The sequence below is a fragment of the Triticum aestivum genome, chromosome 5A (assembly GCF_018294505.1).
Source record: "Triticum aestivum cultivar Chinese Spring chromosome 5A, IWGSC CS RefSeq v2.1, whole genome shotgun sequence".
NCBI lineage: Eukaryota > Viridiplantae > Streptophyta > Magnoliopsida > Poales > Poaceae > Triticum > Triticum aestivum.
The window spans coordinates 323,893,933-323,913,400 of NC_057806.1; the positions used below are offsets into that span (position 1 = coordinate 323,893,933).

General features: G+C 47.1%; 1 protein-coding gene across 1 annotated transcript; it reads left to right on the plus strand.

Moving 5' to 3' along the window:
* The first annotated feature begins 2,152 nt into the window (after positions 1–2,152).
* On the plus strand, positions 2,153–3,353 carry LOC123106868 (WRKY DNA-binding transcription factor 70). The gene is made up of 3 exons (XM_044528904.1): positions 2,153–2,565; positions 2,641–2,748; positions 2,867–3,353. The coding sequence occupies exons 1-3, from the start codon at positions 2,189–2,191 to the stop codon at positions 3,333–3,335; spliced, it is 954 nt and encodes a 317-aa protein (XP_044384839.1). The 5' UTR covers positions 2,153–2,188; the 3' UTR covers positions 3,336–3,353.
* The last annotated feature ends 16,115 nt before the right edge of the window (positions 3,354–19,468 follow it).

The window sequence follows — 19,468 nt, forward strand, 5'->3', positions numbered from 1 at the left end:
CCGCTGCTCGAGGATGGGAGTGCGCCTCCGCGCCCACAGCCGGTGTCCCCGCATCCGCAACGACTGACGTCTTTCCGTCCATGGCCGGCGGCGGCACGTCCTGGGCCCGCATCCCTGGCCGGTGTCGTCTTCGTGTCCCCGTGTCCATGGACGGCGGCGCAGAGCAGGTTCACCAGCAGCGGGAGCATGCGCAGCTGCGCACCGCATCCTGGCAGCAGCGGGAATCGACTGGCGGCGGCGGGATTGGACCAGCGGCAAGGAAGGTGTTGTCGCCACTCCGAGAACGCCGCCGTTCTTGCAGATGGTGGCAGCACGCCGGCGTTGGCTTCTTGTGCGGCAGCGGCAGCGGCTTAAAGGAGCCAGAAGAGCCATCCACGCCCACCGCGTCCAGCGTCCATGGCCAGCGTCGCCGTGTCCTTGGTCAGCATCCCGCTTCCCTGGCCGGTTTTTTGCTGGCCGTAGACGCTCGCGTCGGACACACATACCAGTGTACTAGTACTGCTAGGAGGGACAAACCATGGAGGAGCGAGGGCTTTCTGGTCCAAAAATAAACGCCAGCACACACATTGGTACCTGCGCTGAAATCTATGCGCACTAGATTGAGGAACGGAGGGAGTAGCTTAGCTAGGGTGGTTAATTTGTTTTTTTTTTAAACAGAGAGGGTGGCTAATTTGTGGCGGGAACACGCCATGGTGATGAGGGAAAAACCATAAGGTAAAAGTTTCTGCCACTAATTGTGATGTTTTCTCCAATATGATTTATGAAAATTTGTTTGACAAACTGTAGATAACCGAGTTCCGCTGGTTTTGGTAGTGTGCATCATACTATCCATATCTAAACAAATCTAAGACAAAAATTTTGGAACGGAGAGAGTACTTTTGTGGTCAATAAACCTTTTATTGCCAGAATATTTTTCGCTGAAATGGTGTCTTCTTAATTTTCGTTCACAATTATCTATGTTTTTTCAATAATAATTACCTAACATTTGCTAGACTTTATCGGGTGTATTACATGCTTCTTTGCCTGCTCTCTGTTTCATTATTAAACTTGACCACAAGCTTCATAACTGCGATTTCATAAATGGTGACCGTAGCTCCTTTGATGCAAAAATATATATAACTTTGAATTATTAGGTCGTTACGCATTCGTATTTTATGATTGTGCTCGCAGGGCTAGCTGTCCCACCCACTGCACACCAGGTGAAAAAGAACCTAGCAAAAAGATGAATTTCCACACTTGCATACTAGAATATGGGCACAATTATTTAGCCCCTGCTTGGAACACGCGAATTCTTTTGCGAAAGGGGGAGGGGCAGGTATCCCCTGGTGGTATCCACGGTGTTTGCTCATTCATATAGTACTATTTTATACCGACTGCATTGCTAGTCCAGGCGAAGTCAATGTACTTAGATTTGGTCGTTGTTGTGGTTCATGGAAAATTGTGGCAAAAGAAGGTGGCCACTGAGCTCGGGCTCACAGTTTAATCCGTCGATCGATCAATCGGAAGGAGCAAAGAAGGACCATGTAAACGTGTTAATTACAGTACACTACAGAAATAAGTACACTATGCAATGCGCGCTATTCCAATTAGTCCACACACGCTTGCAGACCGAGCTCATATATGGATGAAAACGACTTACATTTGGCACGACCGATGGCGTCGATGGGACTTTACCATTTTACCCCGACCTGGAGCATGGCCACATATGGTGGTGACGAGGTCGTGGTGACATGAGATTGCCTCTGCCAGCCTGACGCCACTAACGTGCGTGCATGAGTGCGTATAATTAACTCTTGAGCACGATGGATTACTGGCCAGATACTTGCTTAATTTGTTCACAGGGTAACTGGTGAACACAAACGACATTGACCATGCATGCACTCATAGAGATGAAATCAAAACCTAGCTGCCGATGTACTCGATGTGTATGTGTCAGTCGTTTTGTTTAGTTGCCATCTCAATTATCGCATGTGCTCGATGCCGATCCATCCCCTGACCCCTCTTGCCTACGTCGCATGCAGCTGATTTTATAACTTATAAGGCGCAATTTTATGTGCAAGTGGCAGGCCCCATTAGTTTACGCGGTTACATAGGGGTACCATATATACTAAAACCGTGGACGCACAGTTAGCTGCTTAATCTGACTCTGAGATCGAGGCGAGGAAAGTTAGTTGAGAACTTGAGAGAGATGAAGCACATCAAGAAAAGCAGCAGCTCGTCCAGGCTTGTCTGCGGCGACGACCGTTCGGCGGCGGCGTTGAAGGAGATGGCCAGGGAGCAGTCCCTGGTGACGCAGCTGCGCGCTGTCGTGCTGCCGGCGATCCAGCTAGCCGGCGGCGAGCGCGCCGAGGTCGTCGCCCAGATGTTCGAGAGCATACTGGACTGCTCGGCCAAGGCCATAGCCACGCTGAAGCTTCTTCGTCTCGATCATTCTCAAGTTGATGATGCGGTGCTGCCGACGGCGATGGTGGACGACAAGACGAGAGTCACGAAGATCGTCACTGGTGACGGAGAGAAGGACAGCGACGACAATGCCAAGCCCCTTCGCCGTCAGCGCAAGAGAAGGTGAGGAGCACTGCATATTTGGGTATGTTGAATAATCGAGAAAAAAACAGCTAATGGTTTTTATGCTGTGAGCAGGAGATTAGCCGATGACTCCGTGGCGCTTGAAACGCCTGTTCCTCACTACGATGGCCACCAATGGAGGAAGTATGGTCAGAAGATCATCAACCACACAAAGCATCCAAGGTATACAAGTAGATATACGCATAATTTTTGTTGCGTATACATCAAAGATCACAAATGGAAATGCAAAAAGAATACCTTCGTGGTACAACAACTCACTGGCGTGGTTTTGGTTGAGCAGGAGTTACTACAAATGCACCTACAAGCAAGAACAGGACTGCAGAGCAACGAAGACGGTGCAACAGCAGCAACAAGACGCCGGCGTCGACGATGACCCCGCCATGTACGCCGTCGTCTACTACGGTCAACACACCTGCAAGCCCGGCCAGACCGATGCTGCCGTCGTCGAGACAGCAAGCACCGGTAGGTGCGGTGAAGGCGGGGGAGAGGAGCATGCACGGAGCAACAGCCAGTGCAGCAATATCTCAGTGACTTGCTCTTCGATTGTCGTTGACCACCACCAGACGACGACGGCGGCGTCCCTCGAGAGCAGTTGCAACCTGCTCGACATGGCGGGAGACTTGGCTACTCCAGAGGTGAACCAGTATGATCAGCTGTTTGACGTGGATTCGTTTTCGCCGTTGGATTTGGGGACGGCCTGGGCGACGGATGTGAGCGGGCATGGGCTCCAAAAGTTTGGAGGCTGGTAATAATAAAATTCTGATCACGTCCATGGATGAGTTAAATAGTCGATACGTGAAAACATGTTGTGTAAGCATCTTTATTTTGTAAAAGTACTCTCCCCGTTTACAAACATAAGATATTTTGGACATTTCAATATGGATTATCAAAATTGCTATTCCTACGGATAACTTCTACGAAAACTTTACATAGCGTGCGTGAGAGAGGCAGTAACCGTTATGAGAAAAAACAAGGGAATAACGGCATCGGATTTTTGGCTCTGGAAACATATACTCTCGGATAACAGTAAAAATCAAAATAGATGTTTGATCATAATCAGGAAGCACCCGCGTCGCTCTTCAGGGGAGCGGCTCGGGTGACCTAACCCCGCCGCCGCCGCCACCCCCTCATGCTCCCTCCTCCCTCGCCGCCGTCGGGCGTCCCCGCCGGGCAAAGCCCGTGCGGCTGCCGGCGGCGGCAGGCCTTTTCTCTCTCGTCTCGCGTGGAGGCCAGCCCTGGACGGCGCGCCGTGCGTCGTGGAGCTGCACGCCGGCGCGGATCTGGCCCTCCGGCCTCTTCTGCGGCGCGGTGGCGCTGGCTGCTGGGGCGGCGGCCCCAGGGAGCGGCGGCCCCCTCCTCTCTGTCTTCCTCACGGTGGAGGAGCGGCTGCTGACCGTGTTGGCGGCGGATCGAGGCTTTTCTGCTCGGATCTGGCGGGCGCGCGCCGTCGGCGGGATGCGGCAGTGCTGGCCGTCCTGGGCCGCGTGGGTGACAGGGCGGCTGCGCGTGGTGGAGGCTCCGGCGGCTCTGGTTGGCGGCGATGGAGTTGTTGATCCCATCCTGCCTGGCCGGAGACGGCCCTCTCGGCCGGACTGGTGTTTGGTGAGGTGCAGTGGTGTGCCCTGGCTAGCGTGGTGCTGGCTGGGGCTGCTAGTCTCCCCATGCCAGTGGCCTCTGCGTGGTGTAGGTGGCGCTGCCGGTGGTGGGTCTGGCGCTACTCTCTCCCGGCGTCGGTCCGTTGGTGGATGGTGGAGGGCCGGTGCCGCGGATCTGGTGCAGGCTCGGTGTGGTGGTGGCCCGTGGCGGTCTGCAACAACGGCTGGTCGCGCGGATGCGTACCCGGCGGCTCCAACGCTTGGAGCTCGTCGGGCGACGCGGGTTGGGCAGCGGCCCGGTGTGGTTGCGGCTCTGGCCGTGGATGGCTCCACGTGTTGGGAAACGCAGTAATTTCAAAAAAATTCCTATGCACACGCAAGATTATGGTGATGCATAGCAACGATAGGGGAGAGTGTTGTCTAGATACCCTTGTAGACCGTTCGCGGAAGCGTTATATCAACGCGGTTGATGTAGTCATACGTCTTCACGATCCGACCGATCCAAATACCGAAAGCACGGCACCTCCGAGTTCTGCACACGTTCGGCTCGGTGACGTCCTCGCCTTCTCGATCCAGCAAGAGGGGTGAAGTAGTAGATGAGTTCCTGCAGCACGACGGCGTGTTGACGGTGTTGGTGAAGAAAAATCTCCGCAGGGCTTCGCCTAAGCACTACGAAAACTAGGACGGAGGATAAACTAGAGGGGATGGGGTTGCCGGCACACGGCTTGGTGTTTCTTGATGTCTTGGGTGCTAGCCCTACCCCTCTATTTATATGTTGAGCCTTGGGGTCGAAACTTGGAGTAAAAGCCTCGACAAAGTCGGTTTCACCCGAAAGGCAAGAGTCCTTCTCGGACTCCAGGGCCAGACGCCAGGGTTCCCGGCGTCTGGACCCAGACGCCAGGGACCCTGGCTTCTGGCCCCTGGACTCCGCAAAACTTCCTTTTGCGCTTTCCAAAAACCTTGTGGGCTTTCCCCTTTGGCCCAAATAAAGTGTTCTCGTACCCAAACATTTCGGGAAACATCCGGAACCCCTTCCGGTGAATTCCGAAACCCTTCCGGTAACCGAACACTATTATCCCATATATCAAACTTTGTCTCCGGACCATTCCGGAGTTCCTCATCATGTTCGTGATCTCATCCCGGACTCCGAACAACATTCGGTCACCAACATACATAACTCATATAGTACTATATCGCCAATAAACGTTAAGCGTGCGGACCCTACGGGTTTGAGAACTATGTAGACATGACCGAGGCACCTCTCTGGTCAATAACCAATAGCGGGACCTGGATGCCCATATTAGCTCCTACATATTCTACGAAGATCTTTATCGGTCAGACCGCATAAGAACATACATTGTTCCCTTTGTCATCAGTATGTTACTTGCCCGAGATTCGATCGTCGGTATCGCAATACCTAGTTCAATCTCGTTACCGGCAAGTTTCTTTACTCATTCCGTAATACATCATCCCGCAACTAACTCATTAGTTGCAATGCTTGCAAGGCTTATAGTGATGTGCATTACCGAGTGGGCTCAGGGATACCTCTCCGACAATCGGAGTGACAAATCCTAATCTCGAAATACGCCAACCCAACAAGTACCTTTGGAGACACCTGTAGAGCACCTTTATAATCACCCAGTTACGTTGTGACGTTTGGTGGCACACAAAGTGTTCCTCTGGTAAACGGGAGTTGCATAATCTCATAGTCATAGGAACATGTATAAGTCATGAAGAAAGCAATAGCAACAAACTAAACGATCAAGTGCTAAGCTAACGAAATGGGTCAAGTCAATCATATCATTCTCCTAATGATGTGATCCCGTTAATCAAATGACAACTCATGTCTATGGTTAGGAAACATAACCATCTTCGATCAATGAGCTAGTCAAGTAGAGGCATATTAGTGACACTCTGTTTGTCTATGTATTCACACATGTATTATGTTTTCGGTTAATACAATTCTAGCATGAATAATAAACATTTATCATGATATAAGGAAATAAATAATAACTTTATTATTGCCTCTAGGGCATATTTCCTTCAGTCTCCCACTTGCACTAGAGTCAATAGTCTAGTTCACATCTCCATGTGATTTAACACCAATAGTTCACATCGTCATGTGACCAACACCCAAAGGGTTTACTAGAGTCAACAATCTAGTTCACATTGCTATGTGATTAACACCCAATGAGTACTAAGGTATGATCATGTTTTGCTTGTGAGAGAAGTTTAGTCTACGGGTTTGCCACATTCAGATCCATATGTATTTTGCAAATTTCTATGTCAACAATGCTCTACACGGAGCTACTCTAACTAATTGCTCCTACTTTCAAAATGTATCCAGTTTGAGATTTAGAGTCATCTGGATCAGTGTCAAAATTTGCATCGACGTAACCCTCTACGACGAACCTTTTTGTCACCTCCATAATCGAGAAACATATCCTTATTCCACTAAGGATAATTTTGACCGTTGTCCAGTGATCTACTCCTAGATCACTATTGTACTCCCTTGCCAAAAACAGTGTAGGGTATACAATAGATCAGGTACACAGCATGGCATATTTTATAGAACCTATGGCCAAGGCATAGGGAATGACTTTCATTCTCTTTCTATCTTCTGCCGTGGTCGGGCTTCGAGTCTTACTCAGTTTCACACCTTGTAACACATGCAAGAACTCTTTCTTTGACTGTCCTATTTTGAACTACTTCAAAATCTTGTCAAGGTATATACTCATTGAAAAAACTTATCAAGCGTCTTGATCTATCTCTATAGATCTTGATGCTCAATATGCAAGAAGCTTCACCGAGGTCTTTCTTTGAAAAACTCCTTTCAAACACTCCTTTATGCTTTGCAGAATAATTCTACATTATCTCCGATCAACAATATGTCATTCACATATACTTATCAGAAATGTTTTAGTGCTCTCACTCACTTTCTTGTAAATATAGACTTCACCGCAAGTCTGTATAAAACTATATGCTTTGATCAACTTATCAAAGCGTATATTCCAACTTCGAGATGCTTGCACCAGTTCATAGATGGATCGCTGGAACTTGCATATTTTGTTAGCACCTTTAGGATTGACAAAACTTTCTTGTTGCATCATATACAACTCTTCTTTAATAAATCCATTAAGAAATGTTGTTTTGTTTATCTATTTGCCAGATTTCATAAAATATGGCAATTGCTAACATGATTCGGACAGACTTAAGCATAGATACGAGTGAGAAACTCTCATCGTAGTCAACACCTTGAACTTGTCGAAAACCTTTTGCGACAATTCTAGCTTTGTAGATAGTAACACTACTATCAGCGTCCGTCTTCCTCTTAAAGATCCATTTAATCTCAATGGCTCGCCGATCTTTGGGCAAGTCAATCAAAGTCCATACTTTGTTCTTATACATGGATCTCATCTCAGATTTCATGGCCTCAAGACATTTCGCGGAATCTGGGCTCATCATCGCTTCCTCATAGTTCGTAGGTTCGTCATGGTCAAGTAACATGACCTCCAGAACAGGATTACCGTACCACTCTGGTGCGGATCTCACTCTGGTTTACCTACGAGGTTCGGTAGTAACTTGACGTGAAGTTACATGATCATCATCATTAGCTTCCTCACTAATTGGTGTAGTAGTCACAAAACAGATTTCTGTGATGAACTACTTTCCAATAAGGGAGCAGGTACAATTACCTCATCAAGTTCTACTTTCCTCCCACTCACTTCTTTCAAGAGAAACTCCTTCTCTAGAAAGGATCCATTCTCAGCAAGTGATAACTTGCCTTTGGATCTGTGATAGAAGGTGTACCCAACATTTTCTTTTGGGTATCCTATGAAGACGCACTTCTCTGATTTGGGTTTGAGCTTATCAGGTTGAAACTTTTCCACATAAGCATTGCAACCTCAAAATTTAAGAAACGACAGCTTAGGTTTCTTGCCAAACCATAGTTCATACGGTGTCGTCTCAATGGATTTAGATGGTGCCCTATTTAACGTGAATGTAGCTGTCTCTAATGCATAACCCCAAAAAGATAGTGGTAAATCGGTAAGAGACATCATAGATCACACCATATCTAATAAAGTATGGTTACTACGTTCGGACACACCATTACACTGTGGTGTTCCAGGTGGCGTGAGTAGTGAAACTATTTCACATTATTTTTAACTGAAGGCCAAACTCGTAACTCAAATATTTTACTTCTGCGATCATATCGTAGAAACTTTTTTTTGTTATGATGATTCTCCACTTCACTCTGAAATTTTTTGAACTTTTCAAATGTTTCATAGTTGTGTTTCATCAAGTAGATATACTCATAGCTGCTCAAATCATCTGTGAAGATCAGAAAATAATGATACCTGTCGCGAGCCTCAATATTCATCGGACCACATACATCAGTATGTATGATTTCCAACAAATCTGTTACTCGCTCCATTGTTCCGGAGAACGGAGTCTTAGTCATCTTGCCCATGAGGCATGGTTCACAAGCATCAACTGATTCATAATCAAGTGATTCCAAAAGCCCATCAGCATGGATTCTCTTCATGCGCTCTACACCAATATGACATAAACGGCAGTGCCACAAATAAGTTGCACTATCATTATTAACTTTGCATCTTTTGACTTCAATATTATGAAAATGTGTATCACCACGATCGAGATCCAACAAACCACTTTCATTGGGTGTATGACCATAGAAGGTTTTATTCATGTAAACAGAACAACAATTATTCTCTAACTTACATGAATAACCGTATTGCAATAAACATGATCCAATCATACTCATGCTCAATGCAAACACTAAATAACATTTATTTTAGGTTTAACACTAATCCTGAAAGTATAGGGAGTGTGCGATGATGATCATATCAATCTTGGAACCATTTCCAATACACATCGTCACTTCACTCTTAACTAGTCTTTGTTCATTCTGCAACTCCCGTTTTGAGTTACTATTCTTAACAACTGAACTAGTATCAAATACTGAGGGGTTGCTATAAACACTAGTAAAGTACACATCAATAACATGTATATCAAATATACCTATGTTCACTTTGTCATCCTTCTTATCCGCCAATTACTTGGGGTAGTTCCGCTTCCAGTGACCAGTCCCTTTGAAGTAGAAGCAGTCAGTTTCAGGCTTAGGTCCAGACTTGGGTTTTTCACTTGAGCAGCAACTTGCTTGCCATTCTTATTGAAGTTCCCCTTTCTTCCCTTTGTCCCTTTACTTGAAACTAGTGGTTTTGTTTACCATCAATACTTGATGCTTTTCTTGATTTCTACCTTCGTCGATTTCAGCATCACAAAGAGCTTGGGAATCGTTTTCGTTATCCCTTGCATATTATAGTTCATCACGAAGTTCTACTAACTTGGTGATGGTGACTAGAGAATTTTGTCAATCACTATTTTATCTGGAAGATTAACTCCCACTTGATTCAAGCGATTGTAGTAACCAGACAATCTGAGCACATGCTAACTGCTTGAGCTATTCTCCTCCATCTTTTAGCTATAGAACTAGTTGGATACTTCATATCTCTCAACTCGGGTATTTGCTTGAAATATTAACTTCAACTCCTGGAACATCTCATATGGTCCATGACGTTCAAAACGTTTTTGAAGTCCCGATTCTAAGTTGTTAAGCATGGTGCACTAAACTATTAAGTAGTCATCATATTGAGCTAGCCAAACGTTCATAACATCTGCATCTGCTCCTGCAATAGGTCAGTCACCTAGCGGTGCATCAAGGACATAATTCTTCTGTGCAGTAATGAGGATAATCCTCAGATCACGGATCCAATCCGCATCATTGCTACTAACATCTTTCAACTTAGTTTTCTCTAGGAACATATCAAAAGAAAGGGGAGCTAAACGCGAGCTATTGATCTACAACATAGATATGCTAATACTACCAGGACTAAGTTCATGATAAATTTAAGTTCAATTAATCATATTACTTAAGAACTCCCACTTAGATAGACATCCCTCTAATCTTCTAAGTGATCACGTGATCCATATCAACTAAACCATGTCCGATCATCACATGAGATGGAGTAGTTTCAATGGTGAACATCACTATGTTGATCATCTCTACTATATGATTCACGCTTGAACTTTCGGTCTCCATGTTCCGAGGCCATAGCTATTATATGCTAGGCTCATCAAGTTTAACCTGAGTATTCCGCGTGTGCAACTGTTTTGCACCCGTTGTATTTGAACATAGAGCCTATCACACCCGATCATCACATGGTGTCTCAACACGAAGAACTTTCGCAACGGTGCATACTCAGGGAGAACACTTGTACCTTGATAATTAGTGAGAGATCATCTTATAAAGCTACCGTCGAACTAAGCAAAATAATATGTATAAAAGATAAACATCACATGCAATCAAAATATGTGACATGATATGGCCATCATCATATTGTGCCTTTGATCTCCATGTCCAAAGTATCGTCATGATTTCCATCGTCACTGGCATGACACCATGCTCTCCATCATCTTGATCTATATCAATGTGTCGTCACATGGTCGTCTCGCTGATTATTTCTCTTGCAACTATTACTATCGCATAGCGATAAAGTAAAGCAATTATTCGGCGCTTGCATCTTATGCAATAAAGAGACAACCATAATGCTTTTGCCAGTTGCCAATAACTTCAACAAAACATGATCATCTTATACACCAACTTATATCTCATCACGTCTTGACCATATCACATCACAACATGCCCTGCAAAAACAAGTTAGACGTCCTCTACTTTGTTGTTGCAAGTTTTACATGGCTGCTACGGGCTGAGCAAGAACCGTTCTTACCTACACATCAAAACCACAACGATAGTTTGTCAAGTTAGTGCTGTTTTAACCTTCTCAAGGACCGGGCATAGCCACACTCGGTTCAACTAAAGTTGGAGAAACTGACACCCGCTAGTCACCTGTGTGCATAGCACAACGGTAAAATGAGTCTCGCGTAAGCGTACGCGTAATGTCGGTCCGGGCCGCTTCATCCAACAATACCGCTGAACCAAAGTGTGACATGCTGGTAAGCAGTATGACTTATATCGCCCACAACTCACTTGTCTTCTACTCGTGCATATTACATCAACGCATAAAACCTGGCTCGGATGCCACTGTTGGGAAACACAGTAATTTCAAAAAATTTCCTACGCATACGCAGGATCATGTTGATGCATAGCAACGATAGGGGAGAGTGTTGTCTACATACCCTTGTAGACCGTTCGCGGAAGAGTTATATCAACGCGGTTGATGTAGTCATACGTCTTCACGATCCGACTGATCCAAGTACCGAAAGCACGGCACCTCCGAGTTCTGCACACGTTCGGCTCGGTGACGTCCTCGCCTTCTCGATCCAGCAAGAGGGGCGAAGTAGTAGATGAGTTCCGGCAGCACGACGGCGTGGTGACGGTGTTGGTGAAGAACAATCTCCGCAGGGCTTCGCCTAAGCACTACAAAAACTAGGACGGAGGATAAACTAGAGGGGACGGGGTTGCCGGCACATGGCTTGGTGTTTCTTGATGTCTTGGGTGCTAACCCTACCCCTCTATTTATATGTTGAGTCTTGGGGTCGAAACTTGGAGTAAAAGCCTCCACAAAGTTGGTTTCACCCGAAAGGCAAGAGTCCTTCTCGGACTCCAGGGCCAGACGCCAGGGTTCCCGGCGTCTGGACCCAGACGCCAGGGACCGTGGCGTCTAGCCCCTGGATTCCGTAAAACTTCCTTTTGCGCTTTCCAAAAACATTGTGGGCTTTCCCCTTTGGCCCAAATAAAGTGTTCTCGTACCCAAACATTTCGGGAAACATCCGGAACCCCTTCCGATGAATTCCGGAACCCTTCCGGTGACCATACACTATTATCCCATATATCAAACTTTATCTCCGGACCATTCCGGAGTTCCTCGTCATGTCCGTGATCTCATCCCGGACTCCGAACAACATTCGGTCACCAACATACATAACTCATATAGTACTATATCGTCAACGAACGTTAAGCGTGCGGACCCTACGGGATCGAGAACTATGTAGACATGACCGAGACACCTCTCTGGTCAATAACCAATAGCGGGACCTAGATGCCCATATTGGCCCCTACATATTCTACGAAGATCTTTATCGGCCAGACCGCATAACAACATACGTTGTTCCCTTTGTCATCGGTATGTTACTTGCCCGAGATTCGATCGTCGGTATCGCAATACCTTGTTCAATCTTGTTACCGGCAAGTCTCTTTACTCGTTCCGTAATACACCATCCCGCAACTAACTCATTAGTTGCAATGCTTGCAAGGCTTATAGTGATGTGCATTACCGAGTGGGCCTAGAGATACCTCTTCGACAATCGGAGTGACAAATCCTAATCTCGAAATACGCCAACCCAACAAGTACCTTTGGAGACACCTGTAGAGCACCTTTATAATCACCCAGTTACATTGTGACGTTTGATGGCACACAAAGTGTTCCTCCGGTAAACGGGAGTTGCATAATCTCATAGTCATAGGAACATGTATAAGTCATGAAGAAAGCAATAGCAACAACCTAAACGATCAAGTGCTAAGCTAACAAAATGGGTCAAGTCAATCACATCATTCTCCTAATGATGTGATCCCGTTAATCAAATGACAACTCATGTCTATGGTTAGGAAACATAACCATCTTCGATCAATGAGCTAGTCAAGTAGAGGCATACTAGTGACACTCTGTTTGTCTATGTATTCACACATGTATTATGTTTTCGGTTAATACAATTCTAGCATGAATAATAAACATTTATCATGATATAAGGAAATAAATAATAACTTTATTATTGCCTCTAGGGCATATTTCCTTCACCACGGTGGCTTGGCAGGTCGACTGCGGCAGCGGCAGGCATGTTCCGGCGTCGGCTGGCCCGCAGGAAGCGTGTGTCGACCTTCGATCCCTCTCCTCATCGTCCGGATGCTACCTTCGTCGAAGGTTCGACCCTTCCCTGACTATGGGCCATCGTTCGTTTCACGCCTGGCAGCAGGACTGAGCTTGTCTCGCGCCCGGCAACAGGACCAAGGTTGTCTCGCGCCCAACAGTAGGACCGGCCTCGTCTCGCGCCCGGCAGCAGGACCATGCTTGTCTCACGCCCGGCAGCAGGACAGTGCTCGTCTCGCGCCAGTGTCTTGGACGGGCCGATGGCAGCCAGTTTTGGCCGGCCTATTGGGTTTCGGCATTGGGAGCGGCTCAGGGGTGCAAAAGGCGGGTCCTTTTCTGCCCATATCTCTGGTTTGGGGTAGCGGTGGGTGGAGGGTGAGGTGGCGTCAAGGTCTTGGATGCTAGGGCGGCGACCCTGGTCGTGGTGTCGCGGTGCTCTTGGGCAAAGCCCGTGACTTGGTGCTGCCTGGTGGCCATGGCCGTGTGGTCGGCATGGTAGCCAGGGTGTGGCGTTCGGTGGCGGTGAATATTGGTCGGGGTGAAAACCTGTTCTATCTTCGGATTGACCGGCGACGGCGAAGCTCGTTCCCTTCTTGAAGGCGTCCCCGCGACTCTTGCTGCCCGTCGTGTTGCTCCGGGGGAAACTCTGATCCTTGGGTCGAGCGGTGGCGGCGCTTCGGTGTCGTAACCTTCCTGTAGGTACCGCCTTGGAGCCCACGGTGCGTCATATGTAGCTTCTTCTCTACGCGGTGGCGTGTTCACGGTTGAGGCCCCGAGGGCTCTTGTAGTGCTAGGGGTGGTGTTGCTGTGCTCAGCGTCTATGTATCCTGCCTTGGGTGTGTGCGTGTGTTGTACTGGGTTGTTGGTGATCTTTGCTTTATATATAAAGCGGGATGAAAGCCTTTTTCAGCAAAATCAAAATAAATAGTAAATACAATAATTTTTAAAAATTCTGAAACTTTTTGTAAATGTTCATATTAGTGTACCAAGTGTGTTTGACAATTTTCATGCCATATGAGATAGCAGTGTTTTCTCGATGAAAAAATATAATTAAGTGTAACATTTGGCGTTCAATTTGTTTTCTTTTTCTTTTGCACAAATCAAAGTGCTTAAGTTTTTTCCCTGAAAATTTGTGTACCATTTGGGTGTGACAATGAACATGTCTATTTTTCTCTTTTATTTTGACATTTGTAAATTCCTTTTTTGGCACGCAGGAGCATGTGCTCCCTAGAGCAAAAATGATTTCCGATAACGGTCAGCGCTTTGAACTAGTGCGTTGGATTTTTCATAAACAAGTACATAGGAATAGCAATGCGCATGGACTATATAGGAACTGAAATAAGTAAATAAACACACTAAAATATGTCTATATACATCGGATTCAAAGAAAAGCTATTATAATATCTTATATTTATGAACGGAGGGAGTACTTAACTGTTCCTGGCGTTATGGACCGAAAATCATTTGTTCAAAGAACATTATTGTATAGCAAAAGTGTTTCACGCATTTACTTGGACATGTAGCACATTGGTACAGCAAATGCGACATTATTTGTAAGTAAACCAGATTTCAATATGGTGTGGGTACCAACTGTGATGAGATTATTTTTCCAAAAATGTGAAACTTACGAATGTAAATGAAACTTATGGATGTAATCCAGCACAAACAACCCACCAATCACCCAAAGACTAAATTAAAAAGAAAAGGAAAAAAAGACATTGTACCAGCATGCAATCGCATACTCTAAACTGGACAAATCTTGTTTAGAATTGTCAAAGTTTGACACTTGATCTCTCTTTGAGTGGGGAATTCTTCAAATCTCTTTCATAGATCAATGCAGCTTAAATACCCATACGAAAAAAGCAGACGGTCCCCCGCAAAAAAAGAAAAAGAAGAAGATGGTGAACTGTTTTCTGTACGGAATCGCTCTCGCGACTAAGGAGGCGATTTCCACGGCGGCTCGCAAGCGACGGTGGGGTAGGCTCGTTAGAGTAGTGCAGTCAGACCAGCTGTTTTGGGCGATGGTGGGCTCAGAGTGGGATTGTGAGCCAAAAGACGACGAGGTGATTGGCAGTGTTTGGTGAAACAACTTTGCGCGGATTGGCAGTGGATTAGGCCAACTCCAACGCAGACTCCAAATGATTCGACCATGTCAGTTTGGGCGTAAATGAACAGACGAGCCGGCTCAATGCGCATCCTCATCCTTAAGTGTGTCTGTTTTTTGTCTGGCTCGACCTATTCCAGATGCATAGTTAAACGAGCTTTACGGTCATGCGGACAACGAACGGACGGGCACGCGGCGTCTCGGCGTCCGTCTTGGGCCCGCATGTCGGTCATCCAACCATCTCCCACCGACCTTAGTCAATGCGCACGGATGGTTGGACCCACAAGTCAGCGACCCAGACGACCCCGGCCATGTCCTTTTTTATGCGAAAACCGTGGACTTTCACTGCCACTTCCACTTCCTCATCCCCATCCTCTTCCCCACCATTGCCCCCTCCACCGGAGACCAAACCCTAGCCGTCGTCGACCTCGCTCCCCACCGACCATGGGCTGCTGGAAGTGGCACCTCAGCAAGAAGACCAAGCACGATCACGAGGCGGGGTCGTCGCCCGCCTCGTCTGGAAGTGCGACTAGGCACTCCACCTCGCCAGCGTCTTTCTACATTTCCCCTCCACGGTCGCGCCACGCTACAGGCCATACGTGAAGGTCAAGTCTGCCGCCGGTACTGGGAGACCGACACCCCGCTGCCGTGGTCAGATGCCCACCTTCCCAATGGGTGTCATCTAAGCCTGGATCAGGTGGCCATTCCCCCCGTCTCGATGAGCGGCCGTGCCCTCCTCCAGGAGATCGCCCATCGTTGCGCCAGGATTCCGCGCTAGGTCCTCGTTGACCGCATGTACGACGTCGACTCGCCCCTCTGGGACACATGGTTCCAGGATGAGCACAACATGCGCCGACAAACCTTTTTTGCCGACCGTGGTCGTAGCCCGGCCTGTGTGCCCCCAGAGTGCACCCCGTGTGCGCGCACCGAGCCCGCCAAGAGTGCACGGCCGCACACGGGTGCGCGGCCTGACGTCGCCGCCGTCTCCATCCTCGCCGCTGCCACCCTCACAACCTCCTGCCATTGCGGCCGAGGAGGAGGAGCAGGTCCTACATGCCGTCATGGAGGACTCCGAACGGGAGTATAGGCGCCAACAGGAGGAGGAATGGGTGGTCCTGCAGCAGATGCTCAAGCTGTCGGCCTCCGAAGATGTGTACGTGCCGGAGCTAGACGTCAAGCAGGAGGTGAAGGAGGAGCCCACGGAGGAGCGCACATGGGCTCCGTGGTCACCACCACCAGCACCACCGCCTCCTCGTCGTCGCAGCCTGCACACGCGCCTGGCCCATTCTAGGGGCCACCGCCCCACCTTTGGACGCTCCCATCCACTAGTGCAGAACCGGGCTATAGCACCGGTTCGTAAGGCCCTTTAGTGCCGGTTCTGTAACCGGCACTAAAGTGTGGGGACTAAAGGTCCCCCCTACCCTTTAGTACCGGTTCCGCACGAACCGGTGCTAAAGGGCAACCACGTGGCACGAGTCAGCTCCGGGGGCAGGGAGCCCTTTAGTACCGGTTCGTGACACCAACCGGTATTAAAAGGTTGGAGGGTTTTGGGTTTATGATTTCTTTTTCATTTAATTTTGTGTTTTCCATTTAATTATTTTTCGTTTGCTGGTATTTTACGATACTGCATATTGTACATGTTATGCATATATATAAATAGAATTTCGAGTAGAACCGATCATATATATATATATATATATATATATATATATATATATGCATATATATATATATATATATATATATATATATATACAATTTCTCCTAATTGGTGTCTTCGGAGCCAGTGGCATTAGCCTAATTGGTGCCTTCGAAGCACGATGACAATTGGAAGTGGTTCATGGGGGCGGTAGCGGGTAATAGTATTCTCCGTTCGTATCTATGACCTGCTTGAGCAAAAATCCTGCTATTTCCTCTTGAATTGCTTGTATGCGCTCCGTAGGTAGGAGCTTGTCCCGCACCTCTCTAAACTGTTAAGAAGGAGATCAATATGCATATGTATTAGTTTTGTGACTAGATATCGATAATGGTGTAAAAATTGTGAATAGTGTTCTGACAAACGTACCCATTCCTGTCTTTGAGATCTGCTCCTTTCGGACGCCATCATGCGAATGTTCTCGCAAACGTAGTATCCACACAGATCATTCCCCGGCGCCTGCTTCAGGGCCTTTACGAGAATGGAATTTGATCAGATAATAATTAATCAAGCATGATAATTAAAGAGATGGCAGCTAGCTAGCTAGTACTACTTAATTACTTACATTGGGTCGATACCATTTCAGGTTTTGTTTCCATTGGCCTGAAGTGACGTTGATGAATTTTGCCCAAGCCCTGCCCGCCGACAAAGAAAATGAATAAAGGGGTTATTAAATAGTTGTTATCAGGAAATGACGAACTAATTAAATAGGCCGAGATATAGTTAATAATGATTGAAATTACCTGTTTACTATCCCATTCACGATGGTGTAGTCACTTTGTTTCTTAAGTAGTGAGTCCAGTACTTCAACTGTTCCTTCATCAACTTTAATGATTAACAAGATCCAGTGAAAACTGCATGCATACACGTTTGCATGTCTTAATTAAGCGGGCATATATATGTAAGCAAAAACATGTAGCTAGCTAGTAAGCAAAAACAGAATTTGTAGTACAAGACAATGTGACTCACAGGAAGTTGTAAGGAAGTAGTATATCTTTATTGTATTTGAGGCGCTTGAAGAACTCTAGCATGCTTTCCTCTACACTTGCTCGATAATATGTATCTAAGTTCCATGTGTATTCATTAATGGTATTTGGGTCAATGAACCCAATGCCATATGTGCACCTTTTTTCATTTCATACATCTTCATCCTGCATAATACCACGGAAAATAATATAGTAGGATAATTACATGTAATGATTGATCAAAATGATCACTACAGCTAGCTTGAGACTTAAATTACAGAAAGAAATCACTTACAGACAATAGCAACTGACGATAGATGTGTCAAGTGCGTCTTGATAGTATAACTGAAATAGTTCTGAATACTCAACGGACACAGCTTTCTCATGGAAGTAATGATCCTTCTTGACATTCACCATGAGGGACTCTCGATTGGAAATCTTGGTAATGTTCATCTACCATTGATGCAATTCATACATTCTCATTGGGAGCTTCTTGACCTCGTCTGGCTCGACCAAAGGTTGGCCCCAAAAATATTTCCGTTTTATTTCCTCCTCTCTAAGCGGAGACATGGGCTCGATATCGAGGAGTTGTCCAACAGTGATTATGAGCCTTTCAGCCTGCTCGATATGCTCATCGGTTATTACCACATCGCCCAGCTCGGGAACGTTAACGGTTTGCCCACAATAATATTGGGCGCGCGTACTCTCATGTGTTGTTGGAACAACAAGCGGGGGGATTGATTGCGCCGCCTGTTCTCCCGGTTGGGAACAGTTTTACCGCTCCTTTTGCCAGCTGATTTGCTCGAGTTCGAGCTCGCCTCATTTTGTAGACATGCTCGATTTAACTTCCTGAGGTGGCGCTCTAGTCTGTGTCAACAGGCTTGGGAGCTGGTGCTCCAGCCATACGAATGAAGTGGTCAATATTTTCCTCAGGCACTTCCTCCCTTGGCGGCGGTGGCGGTTTCGGTGCAAAATGGGCTTCCACATGGGCCTTCACTATGGCTGCGTTTTCCTCCTTGGACTTGTCGTAAGGCCTTTGCGGAAGAGGCGCGAGGCTTGGACCATATTGAAATCGCTTGCCTCCGCCTGTACCTCCCGTACTACCTCGACTTGTACCGCTACGCACCATAGCTGCGGCGGCTCTCTTCCGTGATTGCTGAGGCGGCGGAGACGGCTGACGTGGCTGAGTTGGAGGAGGAGGAGTGGCCTGAAGCTGTGCCGGACTTGGAGGAGGAGTGGCCTGAAGTTGTGCTGGACTTGGAGGAGGAGTGGTCTGACACTGTGTCGGACTTGGAGGAGGAGTGGCCTGACGCTTTGCCAGACTTGGAGAAGGAGGAGTGGCCTGACGCGTTGGTGGACTTGGAGGAGCGGGAGTCTGCTGACTCGGTGGCGGACTTCGACGAGGAGTCGGCTGACGCGGTGTCGGTGGCCTTCGAAAGATGATGCAATCCTTTCTCTATAGGATGATACGATGTTTGGCCTCTCCCAGTGTGTGCTCCTCGTCACCTCCAGGAATGTCAAGCTCTAGCCCCGAATATTGGTCCACCACCTCATCAACCAAGACACGAGCATAGCCCGCTGGAATCGGGTTGCAATGGAAGGTTGCCTCGGGG

Bases quoted from the DNA above. Each gene is read 5' to 3' on its own strand.
- LOC123106868 (XM_044528904.1), top strand. From the start codon at position 2,189: ATGAAGCACATCAAGAAAAGCAGCAGCTCGTCCAGGCTTGTCTGCGGC. The intron at 2,566-2,640 runs GTGAGGAGCACT...TGCTGTGAGCAG, and splicing joins CGCCGTCAGCGCAAGAGAAG to GAGATTAGCCGATGACTCCG. The intron at 2,749-2,866 runs GTATACAAGTAG...TTGGTTGAGCAG, and splicing joins AACCACACAAAGCATCCAAG to GAGTTACTACAAATGCACCT.